Raw genomic sequence first — 22,652 nt, forward strand, 5'->3', positions numbered from 1 at the left:
TTGTGATGTATCTATGTCACGGATTTTTAATACAGCAGTGAAAATTAATACAAGCACACACATAAAATGGCCGAATCCCATAACAGTGTGAAAGTAATCACAGAATGCCATATGTGATTTAATTGATGTAGCTTAATAGACAAACCTGAATAACATTTTTTTAATTAAAAACATTTTTTTAATAATTTATCTAGTTTTGAGAGACAGAGTATGAGTGGGGGGAGGGGCAGAGAGAGAGGGAAACACAGACTCCGAAACAGGCTCCAGGCTCTGAGCTGTCAGCACAGACACCCACATGGGGCTCAAACTCAAGAACTGCGAGATCATGACCTGAGCCTGTCAGATGCTTAACCAACTGAGCCACCCAGGCACCCCATTTTGTAATTTTTTTTAAGGTTTATTTTTGAGAGCCAGAGAAAGACAGGGCAGGAGTGGGGGCAGGGCAGAGAGAGGGCAGAGACACCAAATCCAAAGCAGGCTCCAGGCTCTGAGCTGTCATCACAGAGCCCACCCAACACGGGGCTCAAACTCACAAACTGGGAGATCATGACCTGAGCAGAAATCGATGGTTAATCGACTGAACTACCCAGGCGCCCCTCATGTTAGAGGTATATACCTATGTATTAACCTTTAAAACAAAGGTCATGCTTAACACCAAATTCAGGATGATGGCTGTTTTTAGGTGGAAATGGGGAATGTGATTATGAACTGTAAGTTTAAGGAAAGGATTATGTTTCTCTGGAGTTCATAATCAAGTACCTGACCTAGTCTGTGAGTTCACAAAAGCCTACACGAGGAAAGGGCATTTGAGCTGATAGCTGAAGAATAAGAAAGAGTTAATTAGAACAGTGCTTCTCACAGAGCCCCACCAGTAGCTGTGAAATATAATGGTATTTCCAGTCATAGATTTTTATTAAAAATATAATTTTATGCAAATAAAAACAAAAAAAAAAACTGCCCATTGGAGTTTCTGCTCTTGTGCAGAAAAGACATCAATATTTTTAGAAAATGAGCCTTATTCTGAGACAATCTGGAGGCTCTCATTCTTCTTTAACGTAAACCAGACTTGAGACCAAAATCATCAATACGAAAATTGTGGCCATTCATAAATACCTGGAAATATCCAACTCTTCACTTGGGGCTATAAGAGAGACTTTGAAGAGCTATCAAAGCATTTGGAGCAAGTTGAGCTGAGGGCTGATATTATAAGAGAGACTCAATCTTTCTTTAGAGAAATATTTAGATCCTTTGCCCATTTGTAATTGAGTTGTCTTTAAGTTGTTGAGTTGTAAGAGTTCTTTGTATATCCCACAAAGGATAAGATAGGTATGCTTTGGTTCTGAGGTACAGGATTTTCAAATATTTTATCACATTTTGTGGAATGTCTTTTCATTTTCTTGATAATATCCTTCAATGCATAAAGTTTTTACTTTTTGGGAAATGTGACCTAACAATTTTTCCTTTTGTTGCTGATGCTTTTGGTATCATATTTAAGAAACCATTGCCTAATCCAAGGCCATGAAGATTTACTTATGTCAGCCTAATGGAGTTCTGAAAAAACCGGGTTTATGTAGCTAAATATGTCTTTACAGCCTATTAAAGAAAAAAAAAAGCAGCCAAATATACACTGAATTATCTGAAGAAGTAAAAACACTAAATGTACTTACAAATCATATTAGTCACAAAAACTCACAAGCTTCATTGCAGTCAGAGAGATCCAGTTTTAAAGTGAGATTCCAGAGTTTCAGCAGAAACTTAAAGTCATTTCTAAACTGTAACAATGAAGGAAATGGACTATGAAGCAGTCTACTTCAAGTGATTTACTATGGAAAGGAAGAAAAGAATCTGTCCATAGCAGATGAAAAGATCCTTTATGCATGTGAAGATGTGGACACTTATAGAATACAAGCCAAATCCTTTTAGAAAATCAGAAAGAACGGGGCGCCTGGGTGGCTCAGTCGGTTGAGCATCCGACTTCAGCCCAGGTCATGATCTCATGGTCCATGGGTTCGAGCCCCGCATTGGGCTCTGTAATGACAGCTTGGAGCCCGGAGCCTGTTTCAGATTCTGTGTCTCCCTCTCTCTCTGACCCTCCCCTGTTCATGCTCTGTCTCCTCTGTCTCAAAAATAAATAAACATTAAAAAAAATTTTTTTAAAAAATCAGAAAGAACCATTGGGTCTTTGATTTTCAATTATCATGAGGGAAAAAGGCTTATATTTGGTGAGATATCTGTTGGCTGAAAAAAACGTTGGTAAGAAAATCAAATCCATACTTCAGAGAAATAAGTGATTTAGGAAGAATTTAAATCTCGACTTTGCAAAAAGTATCTTTATGTCCCTGATGTCCCAAAATGGGCATTTGGCAGAGGCTCAGGAGCTGCTGAAACTCCCTGGTACAAGGAAAGAGGTCCATTAAGTTGGGATGGCTTGAAGGTCCAGGATCTTGTGCCTGTGTGGACCACAGTCCTCAGGCCGACTGCATCCTGACACAGCATTTCCTCCACAACAGAAAGACAAGTTGTTCTGGTGCTCTCCGTGCTGGAGGATCCTCAAGACCTTCTTTTGACAACTCTAAGACATGCACTTGCAGAAATACAGGCCAATAGGAATGACACCATGGATGACCTTGGTCATTTAATTATGCCAGATTCAATCCTCTCACCTGAATGGAAGGCAGCTGACCCTGGGCTCTGTTGTTCTAAGTCATCCTCCTGTCAGAGGTCAGATAGCACAGATAGGTCCCAGGAAATAGTTCCTGACAAGAGAACCTCCTGTCATGTTCTTTTCTCTGGAAAGCCAGTTTGGACCTCTCAAGAATCTTTTCCACAGAGGGATGTCCTTGGCCCAGCACATTCTTCATTGGCAACAAGAAACATCTCTAAACAAGTGCTGGATTTTGGTTTTTCTGTTCACACAACATTAAAACAGAAGTGAGGCACCTTCAGAATTGGTCTAGCCTTCTAATGAACCTATTTCTAAAGACCAGAATCATAAGAAAAATGCATTTTTGCTTTCTCCTAACGTAACTTTTGATATTTTCTCCTAGTTTCACTGCTATTAAGTGATCATTCCATGCCTCAAATGGAAGATGGAATTATAATTCTTAAGACACTGTTTTATTACTGTATATTATTTAAACATGATTCTTAAAAGGAAATTGTTTCCATTTTATTCTATTTGTAGGTATGGTTTTACAGTATTTTTGTCATCGTTGTTGACAAGTCCACTAAAATAATCCAGGAACACAGCAAGAATTTTGCCTAATAAAATAATTTTCAGTGTTTTCTCTTTTTAGTTTTATTGCTATTAGTTAACTGGTATACAAGTGCTCAAATGGAAACATTATAGAATTACAGTTCTCAGGACAATGTTTCATAAATATACATCACATAAATAGGAGTTTTGTTAGTAAATTGCTTCCATTTTATTCAATTTCTACAAAAAGTATATTATTTTTGATATTGCTATTAAACAAGTCTCTTCTACTGATCCAGGAAAACATAATAATTTTGTCTCCTAAACTATTTTTCAATTTGCTCTTCTTTAGTCTTTCTCCTGTCATTATGTGATTACACAATTGCTGAAATGGAAGCTCAGCAGAACTGTAATTTTTAAGATAGTGTTTATAAATTTATTTAAAAGTGAATGTCATTTTCTCTGTTTCTAGATAGTCTGAAGATAGCATTTCAATTGTTTAACTTAAACTCCCCAGTAACATTGTCGTCAAAGTATCATGTCCATATCAGTTGTTACAGAAGACCTCTGGAGGGAATGGTATCAGACATCAGATGTGCTAATCATTGATTGGAAATACAAATCAATACATGTAAAAAGCAATGCCAGTGATATGCTATTGGAGTCCTGAAGCTGCATTCCCCAGCCCTGTTGAGGAAGCAGAAATTGAGTTAAACCAAGGTCAGAGGTAGAGCACCAAGCAACAGATTCTAGTTTTTTTAAAAAAAATTTTTTTTTTCAACGTTTATTTATTTTGGGGACAGAGAGAGACAGAGCATGAACGGGGGAGGGACAGAGAGAGGGAGACACAGAATCGGAAACAGGCTCCAGGCTCTGAGCCATCAGCCCAGAGCCTGACGCGGGGCTCGAACTCCCGGACCGCGAGATCGTGACCTGGCTGAAGTCGGACGCTTAACCGACTGCGCCACCCAGGCGCCCCAACAGATTCTAGTTTTAAACAGACTGCTGCCAATGATTTTCTCAAACCATGGGCCAAATGCAGAATGCAGAGTTTGCCCTTTTTTTGTGTTTTGGGACAAAAAAATTTTAACCTAACATCCATAAGGCTGTTGTGAGAATTAAATGAAATAACACATCTATGGTGCTTGCATGAATAAGTAACAGCTGCTATCATGATTACTGCCAATTAGAAATATTATGGTGGAAAGCAGTGAAGAGAAAAAAGTTACAGGTTAGATTCACTATACCAAAAGGAGAATAATAATCTTGACTAGTGTCATAATTGGAGTTCTTAAAATGTAATCAAATCCAGAGGGAGCAAGTTTAAGAAAAAAATTAATGGATTCATATTAATTTAAATTATGAAACATTTCAATATTTGAGAACCATGAACTAATTTGGAACTGTTTAATACTTCTTATAAAGGCTAGTAATAGTGATGGCATAAAATAAATTTGTAGGTGGCAAAATTTAAAGTTAATGTAAATCTGAAGAGCTGCGACATGGATGGAGAAAAAGAAAATGAATGACTTGTTTATTGATAAGATGTGATTATCGTTAAACAAAAGAGTGGATAAATGAACACTGAATTAGCTAAAATGTTAAGAAGAGAAAAAGTAATACTGAGAGCTGTCAGGAAGAGAATTAACACCATTAACTGTCAATGTAGAGGACACCTGAGGAGTGGCTGCTTGGCCTTACAGAGAGGCCTCTTCTCTAAGAACCCTCCCCAGGAGACAGGGGCAGGCTCAGGCAGAACCTGATGCACTTTGAGGAGTTGATGGGTCCAGAATAAATGTGACCTAGTTAGGCCAGTAAGAGTGGATCTCAGGACTTGGGAATTTGGAGCTGAGTGATAGACTGGGAGTCAGAATCATATTCATAGCAGTACTCTAGGGGTAAATAAGGTCTGTAGATTTATTGTTAAGGACCTTAAACTTGCCTTGGCTCCTGTTTCAACAACATTCAACAAATTCCCTAGGTCAGGTACCATGCCCTCCTTATCCCTCCCTTCCTCCCCAGCCCCATCTTTTTGGCTCAACCCAGCCTGATTAAGTTTCCGTTATTTAAAATCAGGAAAAATATTTCAAAACAAATCATCTGAAGTAATATTTATACAGCATCAAAAACAGTACCACTTTCACATTATCAATGAAATTCTAAGTACTAAATGTAAATTCTCTGTGAAGTTTATTTCAATGTGAATAATGAAGCTCTGGAAATTCCAGCAAAGATAAATGTGAACAAGAGAGAGGCAATACTAGTTTTCAATAAAAAGAAAGAACATGATTTTTCCAATGTACTACATGATCTTTTTATTTGTCATTTTGCAAGTGGAAAACTGATGGAAACTATGTCACAGGTCTACACGCTGTTATTTGGGAACTACTGAATGAAACCCTAGAGATTCTGAAATATAGAATTAAAAAAAATCTTTTGATTATTCAGTAAACTCATTTTTATAAACAGGGACTGAGGTCAGGAGAAATTGATCACCTTCAGGACGATAATTTTAGGCAAGGCTGCATTAGAACCCTATCTAATGCTCTTTGGACAAAAACACATTGCTAAAGAAATGTTTCCTCACAACTGGAAATATAATGAATAAAATAATGGTAGCCTATTCATTACAGATAGCTTGTTGGTGATCAAAGCTTGCTTTGTCATGCTGTAAATGTTTAAATTGTAACAGTCTAGACATTTCATTAATATTTCTTAAAGAATGGGAGATATTAATTTATCCACTTATGAGTCACCATGGATAAAGAAAACAAATAAATGAAATTGCCATTATAATGTGAAATGCTGCAACATAATAACAATTTGATGTTCTTGTTTAAGATTTCAAATTGAATGTTGATTAGTTAGCAATATATTATACTAAAATTTTCATTTCAGAAATAGTTCATTAGTCTAGAATTTGTGGATAGGGACATTTGTAATTATTTCTCCCACAACTGAAAAGATACAACCTCCAATGCACAACTTTGGATATATACAAGAAGCACAAGTTTTGCAGTTAACACTGGGCATGGAAAACTGGCTATAGGGCCATCTATGGGGGCCTGTTTCAACTATAGGAAAATTTCTCCTCTTGATATTTTCCCTATAAAATGATGGCAAAGTTAAATGAATCTGGATCTTCTGTCACCCTGTAATTTTTATTGACTTTAACATTTTCATTCCATTTACTAAATAAAGTAAAATCAATTTTCTATAACGAATACACATTATTTTCATTATTGGGAGAAATAAACTTTACTATTAGAATAAGTGCAATCAAGTCATGATTTTTTTCCCGTATAGTTGGTAATTTCTAGACCATTTATTTATTTATTTATTTTTAAGTTTATTTACTTATTTTGAGAGAGACAGAGACAGCATGAGCAGGGGAGGGGCAGAGAGAGAGGGGGAGAGAGAGAGAGAGAATCCCAAGCAGGATCTGCACTGTCAGCACAGAGCTCGATGCAGGGCTCAAACTCACAAAACTGTGAGGTCATGAGCTGAGTGGATCAGAGAGTCAGACACTTACTTAACTGACTGAGCCACCCAGGCACCCCTTGACCCTCTATTTAAACCAAGCCTACCAATTTCAGGCTTAAAACTAAGTTCCAGGGATCTACCATACAACTTTGTGCCCATAGTTAACAATACCATATGGTACTTTTTTTTAAGAGGATAGATCTCAGGTTAAGCGTTCTTAATTCAATAAAATCAATTAAATCTATGCAATATACATATTTTGTTTTCAATGAACATAATGACAATTTTAAAACTCACTTTTTTCCTAATTTTAAAAGTAATGCAGAGACTTCCAGGTCTGGGACGAGGTGGAGTAGCTGCACTTCTCCCCATCCCTCCTGCTAAGTACAACTAAAAACCCCAGATGGAATCATGAAACAAATACATGAAAACTCTGAAAAGATGGAGAAAAGGCAGATTGGCTAGTTACCTTGAAAGACATGGCAGTGAATTCCCTGGGTTTTCTTTTTGCTTCATATTTCTCAGACTGGGTGCTGGAGATGCAGGCACCCTAGAAATGCCAGCAGGCTCAGACACAAAAAAGGCCCCAAAAGCCTGCTCTCTCTAGACAAAGCACCAGGAAAGGAAGAGCCTAGCAAGAAAGAAACATTCAGTTAATAACCACTCATGCAGAAGAAGGTTAACACTGAGAGGCCTGAGCCATAGAACGTCCTGCTTGCAAGGTGGGCCTTTGGCTAGCCTCTGGGAACTTCACTGATAAAAACAGTTCCCGACACCGATTATTAAACTTTCCTTAAATGATACAGATGCTTCACTGTGCCTTGACTGTTCATGCAAATGATAGGGTTTAAACTGTACATCTGCTTTCCTTTTGAGTGTCTGGAATTGGTGCTAAGCAGTGAGTACCTATATGACCAGACCAAAAAACCTTGGGCACTGAGTTTCTAATGAACTTCCCTGGAAGACAACACGTTATACCCATTCTCACAATTCACTGATGGAAAAATTAAGTGCATCCTGGGCAATTCTACTGGGGGAGAACTCTTAGAATCTTGTGCCTGGTTTCCTCTAGACTTCACTCCACAAAAATTTTCCTTTGCTGATTATGCTTTGTAACATTTACTGAAAGTATCATTGAGGAATACAACTGTACATTGAGTCCTGTGAGTACTCCTGCTGTATCACTGAACATGAGAGTATTCTTGGAGACGCCCAACATACTGCCATACTCCAACCAAGTATCAGAAAAAATGGTGGTCCCATCCCCACCCCTGTAAGCAATAGCCCAGTGGGAAATGTAGACTTTCACTCATGCCAGACTATAATGAGGTACCCCAACCCTCTACCAGGATAGTGTCAGAGAAAGTTGAGTGGGAAGCCAGAACTTTTACCATCTTCTAATGGAAATGTGGTCCTCCCGCAACCCCATCTCCCATAATGTCAGTGGAGGCCATGTGGGGAGTAGCGATGAGGCATCCTTCTACCTCCCAACTATGGGGGCTTTCAGTTGAAGTCTGGTGGAGAACCTGAACTCCCACTCCTATACACCCCTTTGTCACAAGGGGTGACAAAGAATGCCTAATGGGGATATGAACTTATACCCTAACCAGGAAGTTATAAGGTGTCATCCCCGTAACCCCACTCTGTGGTGTCAGAGAGGCCTGATAAAACAGAAGATTTAAATAAGATCCAGAGTATCATAATGTAATACCCCAAATGTTCAGGATACAGTAGAAGGGTACTTTTCATACTAACAACCAGGAAAATCTCAATTTGGATGAGAAAGACAACAGATGCCAACACTGAGAGAACACAGATGTTGGAATTACTTGATAAGGATTTTAAAACAGCCAGCATTAAAAATGATTCAATATGGGGCGCCTGGGTGGCGCAGTCGGTTAAGCGTCCGACTTCAGCCAGGTCACGATCTCGCGGTCCGTGAGTTCGAGCCCCGCGTCGGGCTCTGGGCTGATGGCTCAGAGCCTGGAGCCTGTTTCCGATTCTGTGTCTCCCTCTCTCTCTGCCCCTCCCCCGTTCATGCTCTGTCTCTCTCTGTCCCAAAAATAAATAAACGTTGAAAAAAAAAAAATTAAAAAAAAAATGATTCAATAAACAATTATGAACATGCTTGAAACAAAAAGTTTCAGGGGCGCCTGGGTGGCGCAGTCGGTTAAGCGTCCGACTTCAGCCAGGTCACGATCTCGCGGTCTGTGAGTTCGAGCCCCGCGTCGGGCTCTGGGCTGATGGCTCGGAGCCTGGAGCCTGTTTCCGATGCTGTGTCTCCCTCTCTCTCTGCCCCTCCCCCGTTCATGCTCTGTCTCTCTCTGTCCCAAAAATAAATAAAAAAAAAACGTTGAAGAAAAAAAAAAATTTAAAAAAAAAAAAAAAGAAACAAAAAGTTTCAGCAAAGAAATGAAAGACATAAAGAAAAGACAGATAGACATTTTAGAACTGAAAGATTACAATATCCTAAAGTAAAAAACTTTTTAAATTAGTGGATGGGTGCAACAGAAGAACAGAGGAGTACAGAAGAATCAGTAAACCTGAAGATATATAATAGAAGTGATCCAATCTGAACAATAAAAAGAAAATGGATTTAAAAAAAATTAACAGTCTTGAGGACCTGTGAGCTATACTAAAAGATCTAACATTTGTGCCACTAGAGTCCTGGGAGGAGAGGAGAAAGAGGGTAGACCTGAAGAAGTATTTAAAGAAAAAATTTCTGGGGGTGTTTGGGTGGCTCAGTCAGTTAAGTGTCTGACTCTTGATTTCGGCTTGTCATGATCTCATGTTTGTGAGATAAAGCCCCACATTGGGCTCTGCACTGACAGCACGTAGCCTGCTTGGGATTCTCTCTCACTCTCTCCACCCCTCACCTGCTCCCATGCATGCACATTTGTATACGTGCTCTCTCTCAAAATAAATAAACAAACTTAAAAAAAAATTACAAACTGGGGAGAGTAAAGAAACTCAAATGGAGTTAAGGTTTTTATATTTCACTCAAACTAATAAAACGCCATCTCCAGTAGGCTGTGATAAGTTATGTATACATAATGTAATACCTAGAGCAACCATTGCAAATTTATACAAAAAGATATACTTGAAAACATTACAGACAAATCAAAATGGAATTGTAAAATCGTGTTCAAGTAACCAGCTGAAAGACATGAAAAAGAAAACAGAAAAACCAAAAGCAGAAGGAACAGCAAACAATAAATTGGCAGACTGAAGCGTTAACATATCAGTAATTACATTACCTATAAATGGTCTATTTTGTTTGTAAAAGCCAAAAACTGAAAAAAAAAAAAAAAAACCCAAAATTTCCAAACTGGTGAATAAATAGACAAATTGTGGTAAATCCATGCCAGGGTATTCTACTCAGCCACAAAAGGGAGTTGCTACAAACAATAGTTTGAATAGCTCTCAAGTGTCTTACAGTGAATGAAAAAAAAAATTTCTAAAGACGTATGTTTGGGGCGCCTAGGTGGTTCAGTCTGTTAAGCATCTGACTCTTGATTTTGGCTCAGGTCATGATCTCATGGTTCGTGAGTTTAAGCCCCAAGTCGAGCTCTGCACTGGCAGGGCAGAGACTGCTTGGAATTCTTCTCTCTCCCTTTCTCTCTTCCCCTTCCCCATTCATGCTCACTCTCTCTCTCAAAATAAATAAATGAACATTTTTAAAAAAGGCATATATTGTATGATTCCATTTACATAACATTCTAGAAATGACAAAAGCATAAAGATGGGAAACAAATTAGTGACCAAGGGTTAGGAATGGGAGGAGGAATGGGGGTGTGGGTGGGTACAAAGGGCAGCACAAGGATATCTTTGTGGTGATGGAAGAGTTCCGTATCTTGACTGTAGTGGTTATGTGAATCTGTACGTGTAACATATGGCATAGAATTATATGTAAACACAAGTACCAATGTTAGTGTTTTGATACTGCAGTATAGCTGTGCAAGACATAATCATTAGAAAAAAAATTCAGTGAAGGGTGCACATGATCTCCCTTTTTGCAACTGCCTGTAAATCTGTAATTATTTTTTTAATTACACATAAACTGTGCATACAAATGGGTGAACGTCTACAGCATAGAAGACTTGCAAAGATAGGCATAAAATTATGTGTTAAGGATATATCTCTTTTATTTGAATTTTTTAAAAAATGCAAAGTTATTGCATTTCAAAATCCAAATATAGAAAAATATAAACAAGATGAAAATCACTTCCTCTATGATGCCATCAAGAGAGAATTTTAATTCACTCATTTAACAGATACTGAGTGCATCCTATGGTGCCATGAACTGTTAACATTTCAGTGTGTATGTCAGAACTTTCCCGTGCATCTAGAGTCATATACAAATTATCATCATTCATGGATATGCAGTATTCTATGCATAATATGTATTATTGTGTAACAAGCTCTCATTACTTGATGTTTTCTTCATTAATATTCATCCATTCAGCAAATATTTGATTACCTGCTTTAGCCAACATCAATGCTAGACTCCAAAAATATAATGGTGAATTAATCAGATATGGTCTGTTTCCTCACGAAGCTTACAATATAGTGACAGACTGTCACTAAACAATTTTTTTGAGATAAATTCACAATTACAGTTTGTGTCAAGTTTACACAAATATAAACAATGTTTGAAATACTCAGCAGGGCTGCCTGGGTGGCTCAGTTGGTTAAGCTTCCGACTTTGGCTCAGGTCATGATCTCACGGTTTGTGGGACAGCTCAGAGCCTGGAGCCTCCTTCTGATTCTGTCTCTCTCTGTCCCTCCCCTGCTTGCACTCTGCCTCTCTCTCAAAAATAAATAAACATTAAAGAAAATTTTTTTGAAATTCTCAGCTGTGAAAGGAAAGGTATCTTGATGGCAAGATATCAAAGCATGTTTATCATTGATGGAAATGAACCAGTAGAGAGAAAGGTTAAAAATATAGGTGTGAGAGAGGATAACAGAATTAAAGAAAGCTGAGAAGGAAGGAGCCAGAGCACAAGTATAAGGGTTGGCTTCAGGTGGAAGGAAACTACCACATTGAAATAGAAGCAAAAGAGGCAAAGACAAGTACAGATATAATTTAGTTTATAGATTCAGAGGTCTGAAGTTGAAGCAATTCCTTTTTGAGACCTTCTATTTTCTTATCAAAAATATAAGAGAAAGTCATCTGCCAAGAACAGGATGTAAACTGGAAGATCTGAGGTTTAAAGACAGTTGTGGTTTTCAGTTGCCATTTGGAAAAGCAACCTAAATAGAGAAAGTAAACTTGCCAGGCCAAGTTAAGATACTGTGGAGTCTGCCATATGGGCCAGATTCTGACCATTTTCAGCACACTGACTGCAGTCAGAGAAAGGTCAAGGGAACAGATTCTAGATGAGAGAAATAAAGTGCTGTAGTAACTAAAATTTAAAAGAAAAAAAACAAGAAAGAAAGAAGGGAAGTAGTTTTCAACTGGGGGGGGGGGGAGAGAAAGAAAATGGCATGAGAGAAAGGGGAAGGAAGTAAACAGGTCAGGGGAACATGGAGGTAAAAGCAAGGTGGTAGTGGATGTCTGGCTGGGGTGCAGCAATGTCCTTTAGCCTCACAATCCAAACACGATCACAGTGATATCAGCAGTTTAACATCAGATTTTATGAAATTGGTTCCATGTTTCTTTTAGTATCTTAGACCCAACAACCTACTGAAACTCTCGGAATTCCCAGGCCTCTAGTTGCTTCAACGAATTATGAGTGAGGCACAAGTACATTAGAAGAGAGGGTCTAGGGGCGCCTGGGTGGCGCAGTCGGTTAGGCGTCCGACTTCAGCCAGGTCACGATCTCGCGGTCTGTGGGTTCGAGCCCCGCGTCAGGCTCTGGGCTGATGGCTCAGAGCCTGGAGCCTGTTTCCGATTCTGTGTCTCCCTCTCTCTCTGACCCTCCCCTGTTCATGCTCTGTCTCTCTCTGTCCCAAAAATAAAGAAAGGGTGAAAAAAAAAAATTTAAAAAAAAAAAAAAAAAAAAAAGAAGAGAGGGTCTAGTGAGCAACAAGAGGCAGAAGTTTAATTATTCACTTCCTAATGGCACTTGTGAGTTGCTATGAGCACTTTTTAAAAGTCCATTTTGTATTTATTCCTAGTTACCAGGAATCCAGCTCCTTTATTCTTAACATAATTTTTGATTTCATGAATGTTTACCTTAATAGAAATGGACTTGGAAGAACTGACATATGGGCAAATCATCTGTTAGATGGACTCTGTCCAAAATAGTTTGCTACCATTATTCTCTGAGAAATCCACTGTTCAACAATTAGGAATTATTAAATTATCCACACTCGGGGAACACCAAACTTATCAGACCTTTCATTTAATGGCTATTTTACTATTAAAAAGAAGAATCTCTTTATGATTCCTGTTGCTTAGAATTAAACTTTAAAATGCTTTAGTTGACATTTATGATGAACAAAAACAAGCTTCTCTAATAACAGCAAAAAAATACAAAGTGGCCAAGCAACTGGTTAGCACATGAACAAGGTACAGACTGGGTTGAAAGAAAACTGTAATTCATTCTAGAGTTCAATCCCTGGTTTTTGACCATCTCTTTGGCTGGACTGTTAATGTGTGATTCTTGTACAAATTCTTTTAATTTTGGGTTTTCCTTTCCTCTCTCTCTCCCCGCCCCCCCCCCTTTTTTTTTAAAGAAAGAGGGTATATAGTTTTTTCCTTTTATTGAAAATGTTTCATTTTTTAAAATGAGAGACTTTTCATGCATTACTAGTGCAATAAAAATTACCAAAAGAGAGAGGTAAGGAGAACATAAAATAGTGTTTGCCTTAACTAAAAAATTGTTAGGACACAAAACTTGGTTCTTTGCTTCTCTTGGTCACAGCCAAAAGGGAAACCTGAATCAGTTACATCACTGCCAATTAGAAGGAAAAAAAATACATAATTCAAAGACTGGTGCTTATGTGAGGCCAATATGCTCATTTTCCCTTCCTTTTCAAAATTTTAAGTTTTGCTTGGCGCCATATACAACAATCTAGTGGCAATTTATTTTTTTGTTTCCTCCTGTCTGACATCAAGTGATGCACGTTGGGAGTTCATTGTATGAATCAGATTGGAACTGCTCTGAATTTCCATTAAAATCTACAGTTCTTTTGTCAGGGTTTGTAAATGGCTTACCTCGCATTCAGAGGGAAAAATGGAGTGGGGGCGGGGATGGGCAGGTGGAGGCAAAATTCTATACTGGAGTAACCTCGATGGCAGCTCTCATACTGAGATTCGCTGCCTTGGTTTTCTGAGCGATTTAGGCTTGCCCCTTCCCATTCCTGACGGTCCTCAATTTACCCTTACACTGGATAAAATGGGTATAAGTTTAGGCTCCTAAAATCACTAGTGCAGGTAGCCCCTGATGCCAAGGAGGGAGTCTAAAGTCTTCAGTCATCAAAGGTCACCTTTTAGCCCTCATCCGGAACATGACACAGCCACACGAGTCCTACGGCAGAGTCCTACGAAGGTCTCAGCACCCCCCGGGAAGCCAGCGCAACACCACTGACCCACCTCCGACTTCGGCGAAACAATACCAAAGACGTCAAATCCCTGAAGCACCCGCCAGCTCTGCGCCCACTAGAGGGCGCATGCGCAGAACGGGGGAGGGCGGGCAGCCATCCAAGGATCGTAGGTATCTGAACAGGGGGTAACTGTCTCGGAAAGGCCTGGCTCCGTCGCCAGGTGAGGAGATCCCTGATAGCAGCTATATAGGGTTAGCCTCACCAAAGACAAACACGAGAAGCAGCCGTCTGGTCTCCGGCGCGTTTCCGTTTCAAACTTGAACTTCCGGTTCGTTAGCCGGTTCCGGTCCGTCTTCACTTCCGGTCACCCTCTGTTCCGCCGCGGCCGGTTCTTGCGTCCACTGCTGCCGGTTCCGCCGCGCTCCAGGTGAGGGACGCGGGGCACCTCGGTGCGTTGCCCACTGAGAGGCCGTTGGGGCCGAGGGGGCGAAGCTCAGCCCTGCTGTTGGCGCGGCGGGCCTCCCCTGCGGTCGGCCCTGGAGGGCTGGAGGCTGCTTGTGGGCGCCCTGGGCCGCGTCTGCCCTAGTCTGCGGCCCAGGCCTCCGGCCCCGGCCCGCTCGTCGCAGGGGCTGCCGCCCTCCCATCCGGCCTTGTCTATGTCGTGGGCTTCCCGTCCCCCAGTGGGTTTTGCGTCCCCAAACTTCATTCCTCCCTCCTCCGGGATTTGTCCATCTCTCCTCCTCCTTCCTATTGAAGGCATCCCGGCCTCCGGGGTTTTTGAGTATGGACTATGCTTGTATGTTGTCCCAGGGCTGCTGCCTCTGCACTACCACGCAGTTGCTGCTGCTGTGCTGTAGGCTTGTTGAAAAGTTAACCTACTCCCAATTCCCAAGGTGTTAACTTCTGCTGCTGTTAGTTTCAAAATTCCACCTTTGCCACATGTTAGTTGTGTGGTCTTGGACAAGTTGTTTTCTTTCTTTTTCAGTTTTTGAATCTCTATGATGAAGACAATAGTTGTTCAGGATTGTGAAGATTAAGTGATATAATTAAGTTGTTTAGCGTGCTGGCCTTGTTCTGTTATCTCCACCATTTGTCTTCCTCTCTACAGTTTACAAAGTGCCGTCAGGGTGTTATCTCATCCTTAGCACTGTTCTTGCTAAGTAGATCTTAATTACCTCATTGGGGTCAGGAATTTTGGAACTGACTAGGCAAGTCAGTACAGTATGTTAGGCAGAAGAGCTAACCCAAACAGCTCTTCCTGACTCTAGGTTCACCCTAAAGGTGTGAAACTTACTTACTTGTTTGGGTTTAATTGACCCCCCCCCTCCCAAATCCTTTTTCAGTTTATAAATCTGATAGGGCCTAGAAAGATACAAAGTACAGTAAAACCTTGGTTTGGGAGCATAATTCATTCTGGAAACATGCTTGTAATCTAAAGTACTCGTATATCAAAGCAAATTTCAAGAACCATTGGCTTAGTTGTGATCATGGGATCATTTAAATGTGATCATGTAGCGTCACATACTACTATTGCAGGACATCATTCGTTTATCAAGTTAAAGTTTATTAGGAAAATTTGCACATCGTGGAGAACACTCACACAACAAGTTACTCAGAATCCAAGGTTTTCCTGTATTAGAATTGTGGGTGAAAGGTTAAATGTGAAAACAAAATGACTCATGCGTTTGCATTGTGTTGTTCCTTTGTGAATGATCTCACTATTGAAGAAAGGAAGTTGAAAAGTAGTTTTAGGGCTATGAATTTAAAAATATTAATGGTATTTGTTTTGTTATGCTTGGTCCTTTAAAGCACTTGCTAACTTGGAATTCCCACTAGTGGTATAGGTGATGTATAACATTTGTATACTACTTTATTAAGCATAAGAGCCCATGCCATTCAGCGTATTTTCTTTCTTAGCCGAGAAAATTGAGGAGTCTAGAGTATTGGCTCTCAAACTTTTAGTATGCCTCAGAAATGGTGGGGTTGGGGGAGGCTGGGACAGGGACTGTTAAAACACAAATTGCTCTAGGTCCTTTCTCTCCAGCCCCAATTATGTTGTTAACAAGTTACCAAGTAGGGTCATGCTGTCATTGGTCTGAGACCACACTTTCAGAATGCTGGTCTAGAGGTGACTTGTCTAAACTCATCTGGAGCTCAGGTGACCTCACTCCAAACTCTGTGCTCCCCTCAACACAACATAAACTGTTAGTACTGGTTGCATTCCTAGCTCTTGTGAATTTTCATTTTTATTCCCACCTTCACAGAAAAATAGTATTTAAACCATATTTTAGTTTGGTTCAAGAGGTCTGTTTGGCGCTTTATTGACGATCATAACATTTGCTAGCAAGTTATCTCTAAAATGGATTACATTGCCCTAAATTAACACACTTTATTTAAATTTCAGTAGTGTAGGTTGTAAACATAAGAGAGTAAGTATTAAGTGAATTTATGGTGCTATCTTCTAGTGGACATGGTGAAGACAGTTTAAGTTTCTAAATTATTTTCACATGATTCAGTTTGCTGCCTTGCTGTTGGTCATAATTCAGGAAGAATGCAAGCAAATATTTCATTAAATAAGTGATAGCATTTGTAAAGACCAATACTTTTGAAATTAGGAAATTCCGTTCTCTGACCTGTGAGGGAAATGCACCTAGGAAAACTGGTAGAAAGCTTTTAGAGGGAAGAGACCTACATGTTAATGGTTGATAAGAATAGTAGCTGCTGTATAATTTTGTGTGCTTATATCTGTGTCTGTGGGTTTTGTATTTACTGATCTTTCAAGAGACACAGTTGTGATGTAGGAGAAGAAACATGAAATTTAGTCAGAAGACCTGTTGTGTTCCCACCTATGTGCCCATGAAAAGATTACATACTTCTCCGAAGTATCTTCTCCGAAGATTACTCTCCGAACTCTCATTTCCTTAATTGTAAAAGAGGGACAATTCTTATCAACCTTGTTAAATGACATTGCATGAAAACTGTACAACTTACTAAATATGAAACAAATAATGGCTGTTTGCTATTTAGCACAGTGCCTGGAATACTTCAGTTCCAGTTTTTAAGAAAATTTATTTAGCCAGTGCTTAATTTGTGTAGGGCTTACTATGTGCCAGGTCTATGTGACTTATAAATATTAGCTAATTTAACTCTCATAAGAACCCCACAGTAGGTAGTATTATCTAGACACTAAGAGTCTGTAAACCTAGACACTAAGAGTCTGGTAACTTCCCAAAGTCAAATAGCTAGTAAGTGGGAAAGCTGGGATCTGAAGCCAGGTACTCTAGAGTTTGCCCTTTTAACAACTCTCTGTACCACTTCTCAAAGGTTAAATAAATATGAATGGTCCATCATGGAGAAACTTGCCTGTAGCATAAACCTGGTCAAAGAGGAAGGTATAGGTAGCTTATCATTGCAGCTTAACGGTTGGACAGGCAGAATCTGAGTGTTATGAAGTAGTAACTTAAGCCAAAAATTGGGAGGGTAGGGGAATTTTAACTTTGAATCCTAATAACTTTTGGTGTTCTGGTAGCATTTCTGTAAGGAGAAAATCTTGTTTCTCCACCATCAAGTTGTAAAGAAAGACTCAAAGTACATTGCTCCTAAAATTTAGTTACAAGTTTGGCTACATCTTTGATGTATCTATTTTAACTTAATTACTTGTATATCTCTCTCTTTTTAGGAATCTTTTTCTGAGTAAAAGCTGCTTGATCATATGTTTCAAGGATGGCTCTCCCTATCATTGTAAAATGGGGTGGACAGGAATATTCAGTGACCACACTTTCAGAAGATGATACTGTGCTAGATCTCAAGCAATTTCTTAAGACCCTTACAGGAGTGCTACCAGAACGCCAAAAGTTACTTGGACTCAAAGTTAAAGGTAATTCTCTCTTCGCTTTAAACTTCTTGCATTCATATGTTTGTGATTTTTTTATATTAGCTATTATCTTTTCTCTTTAGTAAGTCTTTCCCCTTGGAGATTTCTTTGATAAGGATATTCCTAAAATTGTTTTATAGTAAAAGTGTGAATTTTAAAAGTTACTTGAAAATACCATCACTATTAAGATTACTTTTGATTCTTCTGCCAGTTGGTGTTTGCTTGTTAAACCTTTGGCACAGAAGCCTCAGGTAAAACAGCGTAATTTCTGACATCTTTGTTCTAGCACAGCTTTTTCATTACAGTTTGGTTCTTCTACTCTCCCTAAGTTATCTTTGCTGCTTCAAAAATAATGATGATTTAAAAATTATAGGCAGTGTTCATATACAGCTTGAAAGTGTTTGTGTTTATCATATCATGGAAAGGTGAATTTTGGGTAGCAGTAAATCTTTAGTTTTATCTTAGGTGCTCAATGCTCAAGACCTTTTGGAAAACATCTTCATTTTGAATGGCAAAATATAACATGAATTTGTTTCATTTAGCTAGCTGGATAAAAGTGTTCCTCTTAGATGGAGTTGGGGAAAAAAAATCTTGTGTTAGTTGTTACTTCTTAGTGTGTTAGACATTGCTAATTCAGCAGTGACAGTTTGTTAATTTAAGAAAAAAGAAACTGCTGTGGAATCTGTACCAAACCTTTTAATGTTAGGGTTTTATATAATGGGATAGTGAAACCAGCACCTGAACTTTAGTGAGAAAACAGTCATTTGCTTGTATTGTAGGCAAACCTGCAGAAAATGATGTTAAGCTTGGAGCTCTCAAACTGAAACCAAATACTAAAATCATGATGATGGGAACTCGTGAGGAGAGCTTGGTAAATGTTTACTTTTGTTACCATTTGTCCCTTTGAAGATATTATGATTTATATTACACTGTTATATCATAATTTTAATTGTGGTAAAATTGTCAGTTTAACAGTCAGTGAAAAATTAAAGCTTCCCAATGTATGTGGTATTAACTCAGCAGAAAACAAATATTAGGGAACTTGTTAGTATATAGTTAGCTGTAAGTGTAGTGCAAATGGTCAAATTTAACATGGGTAAATCTGTCCAGTGAACATATATAATGAAGTATAAAATGTGGAAATTTTCTCACAGTCTATCTTTGAAAGATTCTTGAACTCAGATTGTATCTTTTATTTGCTTTTTATGCTATGCATGCATTTGTTATGTTAAAGATAATCTGGTAAAACAAAACCATTTTTTCATCTTAATAGGAAGATGTCTTAGGTCCACCTCCAGACAATGATGATGTTGTCAACGACTTTGATATTGAAGATGAAGTAGTTGAAGTAGAAAATAGGTAAGTGCTTTTCACTATCAAAGGAAATGGGTTATAATGTGAAAAAAAAAAAAAAAAAGGTGAATGTTTCATCTGATTTTATTTTCCTACTAGGGAAGAAAACCTATTGAAAATTTCCCGCAGAGTGAAGGAGTACAAAGTGGAGATTTTGAATCCTCCCAGGGAAGGGAAAAAGCTTTTGGTACTAGATGTTGATTATACGTTATTTGGTAAGTCAGCTGAAATTGTGCTTCATCTTCTGTTACCCATAACAACTCTTTTTTTCCTTTTGTTTACTTTTTTCTTCCAGTATGAAATATTTGAAAGCTTTTCTTATTATAAAAAGTAAATCATTCATTATAGAAAATTTAGAAGTTACCTGTAACCCCAAAACCCAAAGATAACTATTCTTATATTTGGTGTGTATCTTCCAGGGTGTGTTTGTATGTATATCCTTTTTACTTTTACTTGATGATATATTGAATATCGCAGTCATTCAATATACTCATTGTGAATTAAATGTATATAGTTTTTAGTCACACAGTACTGTAGTTAATGGATGCATCATAATTTAACCAAGGTATTCCTTGTTGATTAACATTTAAATTTTTATGAGGATTATTTAAAACTTATTTTTGATATTTTATCCCTGGTTTTTCATTTAATTATGTTCAGGGCAGATTCTTGAATTTAAATTTCTCATGTCAAAAAAAGAGAAAGAAGATGTTTATTTCATCCAAAAATATTGCTAAGAAGTGATTAGTTAACTCCTGATACAAGCATGAATTTATTTAGCTCTCATCCTAAACTTTAAGTACAGGTCATAGGTTAATGTATACTTATTTTAAAATTTGATAATTAAGTTAATTGGGCCTGTCATTTTGGAGAAATGTGATTCTATCTGGAAGGTGAATGGCTAAAAGTGAGTATAGGTGGCTCTAGTTTGCTTTCCATGTCACAAAATAACATCTATATTTTAGAGGCTATGTGAAAAATAAATTTACAGTTTACTGTATAAGCCTGAATTCTGGGTATTGCTCTTCACAAATTAAAGTCGATTAATTAAAATTAGATTGCAAGGATTTTAAATTGTGTGCTTTGAAAGACCTGTTTATCAGCCAATGTAATTCAGTCTTATGTAATTTGCATCTGAATGTTTATATTACATTTTATAAGTTTCGTTGATATCATGTACTTATCTATGATAACGAACTAATAATCGTCTGTGACTGATTTTTTTTTAGACCATAGGTCTTGTGCAGAGACTGGAGTAGAATTAATGCGGCCATATCTTCACGAATTCCTCACATCTGCATATGAGGATTATGACATTGTTATTTGGTGTAAGCTATATTTTTTGTTTAGATTTCTATGGAAGTAATGTTGTTCTGTAAGTTGTTCTGCTTTATAAAGTGACTTAACATGACGTCAGGTTAAATATGATACGTTTTTCATTTGCTTTATCAAATTTCTAATGAAGCATATTTAACTTTCTTGCAACACAATTTAAACTTACATTTACCATTACCATTGAAATAGTTAAATGTAGAAAGAGAGTAGATGATGCTGTCAGAACAAAAATGATCTTATTTCCGTAAGACCTCACCTTGATGAGAACTTTTCTTTCTGATCTTTACTGTAGAATCTCTGAAGACTCCAGATATTGTTGCTTTCTCCTTTATCACTGTAGTTTCAAAACAGTTGGAGAAAGATGTGTGTAGAAAAATCACAGTGATGTTTTTCAGAAGTAAAGGAATGTGAATTTACTAGGGAAATTAATAGATGGACTAAAGCAGTATTGCTTAAATTGTGGTTGGTGGCCTATTCCAGGAATTTACAGGTCCATAATAAGATCAGTTTGCTCCAAAAAGTAAATTTATTACATACTGAGCACACTGTTTAGTTCAATGGACATTTTTTTCTGGTAAGACTTTATCGCTAAGGGAAGCAGTGTGTTGATTTATATCTTACCTCTCAAACATTTAACGTTGCCTCTTGGCAAGTCATAGGCAGAAATGAGCTATCCTGATTATGAATTAAATAAAATCTCATCAGTTAAAGATGCTGCATTTAATTGTACTGGGTTTTTGATGAGTGACCACATAGTTGTTACTTCAATCTTTAAGTTTCCTTTGTACTTTTCCTTTTAATCAGAGGAAATTATTAATTTCTGTTCAGTATTAATATGAGTTCATAGCCATTAAGGTTAAATACATAGTTAAATACATAATTTCTTGGCTTATAATGTACAGAGAAGAGAGCTTCCTGGGAACATATTTTTGTTCAACTGACACCTAAGATGACATTTGAGAAAAAAAGGTTTTCCTCTAAATGTTATTAAACTAGACTTAGAAATTTAGAGAACTTTTTACCGTCATAGGTTTAAAATAAGTTATTTTTATAAATTATCATATTTTTGTGGCCGTATGTTGAAAAAGGCACTTTACTTTAGAGCTAAATAGAGTTTTAATTCTGACTTGGTCCTTACTTTGTGACACTGGGGAGGTCAGTTAATCTCTCTGAGCCTTAAGTTCCTTGTCTGAGAAATGAAGATAAGTAAACCTATATTACAGGGTAGTTGCAAGAATAAAAGTGTCAGTATGTCTGTCGTATAGTAATTACTTAATTGGAAACCCTTTTTATTAGCTATGAATATTTTTGTTTTCATTTGGGTATTATAGACCCAAAATAGATACTGAATTAAAAAAAAATTGTTTTTCCCTATCTTGTGATCGTTGTCATTGTAGATACATCAGTCTCTCAAATTCTAGTTCAACTGACCAGTTTTGTGTGTAAGGTGATTCTTTCTGTTTTTGTATATGTGTGCAAAGATTTTTATTTTGAGAGCTCAGGTACCTCTTTTGCCTTTAAAAAATACATACATACACATATACACACTTTAAATAATTAAACTTGTTTCCTTTTTAAGCATTTTACTTAATAAAATTTTTAAAATTAAAAAACAATTAGGTAAAATGTTTAAAATGTAGTTTAGTCTAGTAACTTGGGACCAGAAGGCATATAAAACAGGGTTGAATTTTAATATCAGTGATCTTGAGAAACTGGTTGGTGTCTCACAATGAGCAGATACGTAGATAGAATTTATTAATTTAGTTGTCTCAGACTCATTGTTAAAAGCGCCTATACTGAATAAGCACTAAGTTTCCTGGCAAAATGCTAATTTTCATCAGGCCTAGCAGTCAACTTTGGCATCAACTTTTGGCACATAACACTGATTTGCTTATATTGACATAGATACCAATGCATTGC

General features: G+C 37.8%; 2 protein-coding genes across 5 annotated transcripts in view; one reads left to right on the plus strand and one right to left on the minus strand.

The window, feature by feature from the left end:
• On the minus strand, positions 1 to 14,960 carry LOC147584157 (uncharacterized). Of its 3 annotated transcripts, none has more exons than XM_086705713.1 (3): positions 14,433 to 14,960; positions 7,149 to 7,310; positions 1 to 3,883 (listed from the first exon to the last, which is right to left on the minus strand). In XM_086705713.1, exon 1 carries the CDS (start codon positions 14,812 to 14,814, stop codon positions 14,482 to 14,484), a length of 333 nt encoding a protein of 110 aa, XP_086561839.1. In that variant the 5' UTR covers positions 14,815 to 14,960; the 3' UTR covers positions 1 to 3,883; positions 7,149 to 7,310; positions 14,433 to 14,481. The 3 variants fall into 3 exon arrangements, with proteins under 3 accessions (XP_086561839.1, XP_086561829.1, XP_086561758.1); XM_086705703.1 differs by having other exon boundaries at positions 14,220 to 14,960; XM_086705632.1 differs by having other exon boundaries at positions 14,114 to 14,960.
• Positions 14,460 to 22,652, plus strand: part of UBLCP1 (ubiquitin like domain containing CTD phosphatase 1) — a 20,871-nt gene continuing 12,678 nt past the window's right edge. For both annotated transcript variants that reach the window (XM_025924239.2, XM_086705522.1), the window contains exons 1-6: positions 14,460 to 14,597; positions 17,850 to 18,047; positions 18,824 to 18,915; positions 19,318 to 19,403; positions 19,497 to 19,612; positions 20,627 to 20,725. In XM_025924239.2, the coding sequence (XP_025780024.1) occupies positions 17,894 to 18,047; positions 18,824 to 18,915; positions 19,318 to 19,403; positions 19,497 to 19,612; positions 20,627 to 20,725 (547 nt within the window). In that variant the 5' untranslated portion in view covers positions 14,460 to 14,597; positions 17,850 to 17,893. The remainder of the gene's footprint in view (positions 14,598 to 17,849; positions 18,048 to 18,823; positions 18,916 to 19,317; positions 19,404 to 19,496; positions 19,613 to 20,626; positions 20,726 to 22,652) is intronic.

This window comes from Puma concolor, chromosome A1 (genome assembly GCF_028749965.1).
Source record: "Puma concolor isolate L17-30 chromosome A1, mPumCon1.1.hap2, whole genome shotgun sequence".
NCBI lineage: Eukaryota > Metazoa > Chordata > Mammalia > Carnivora > Felidae > Puma > Puma concolor.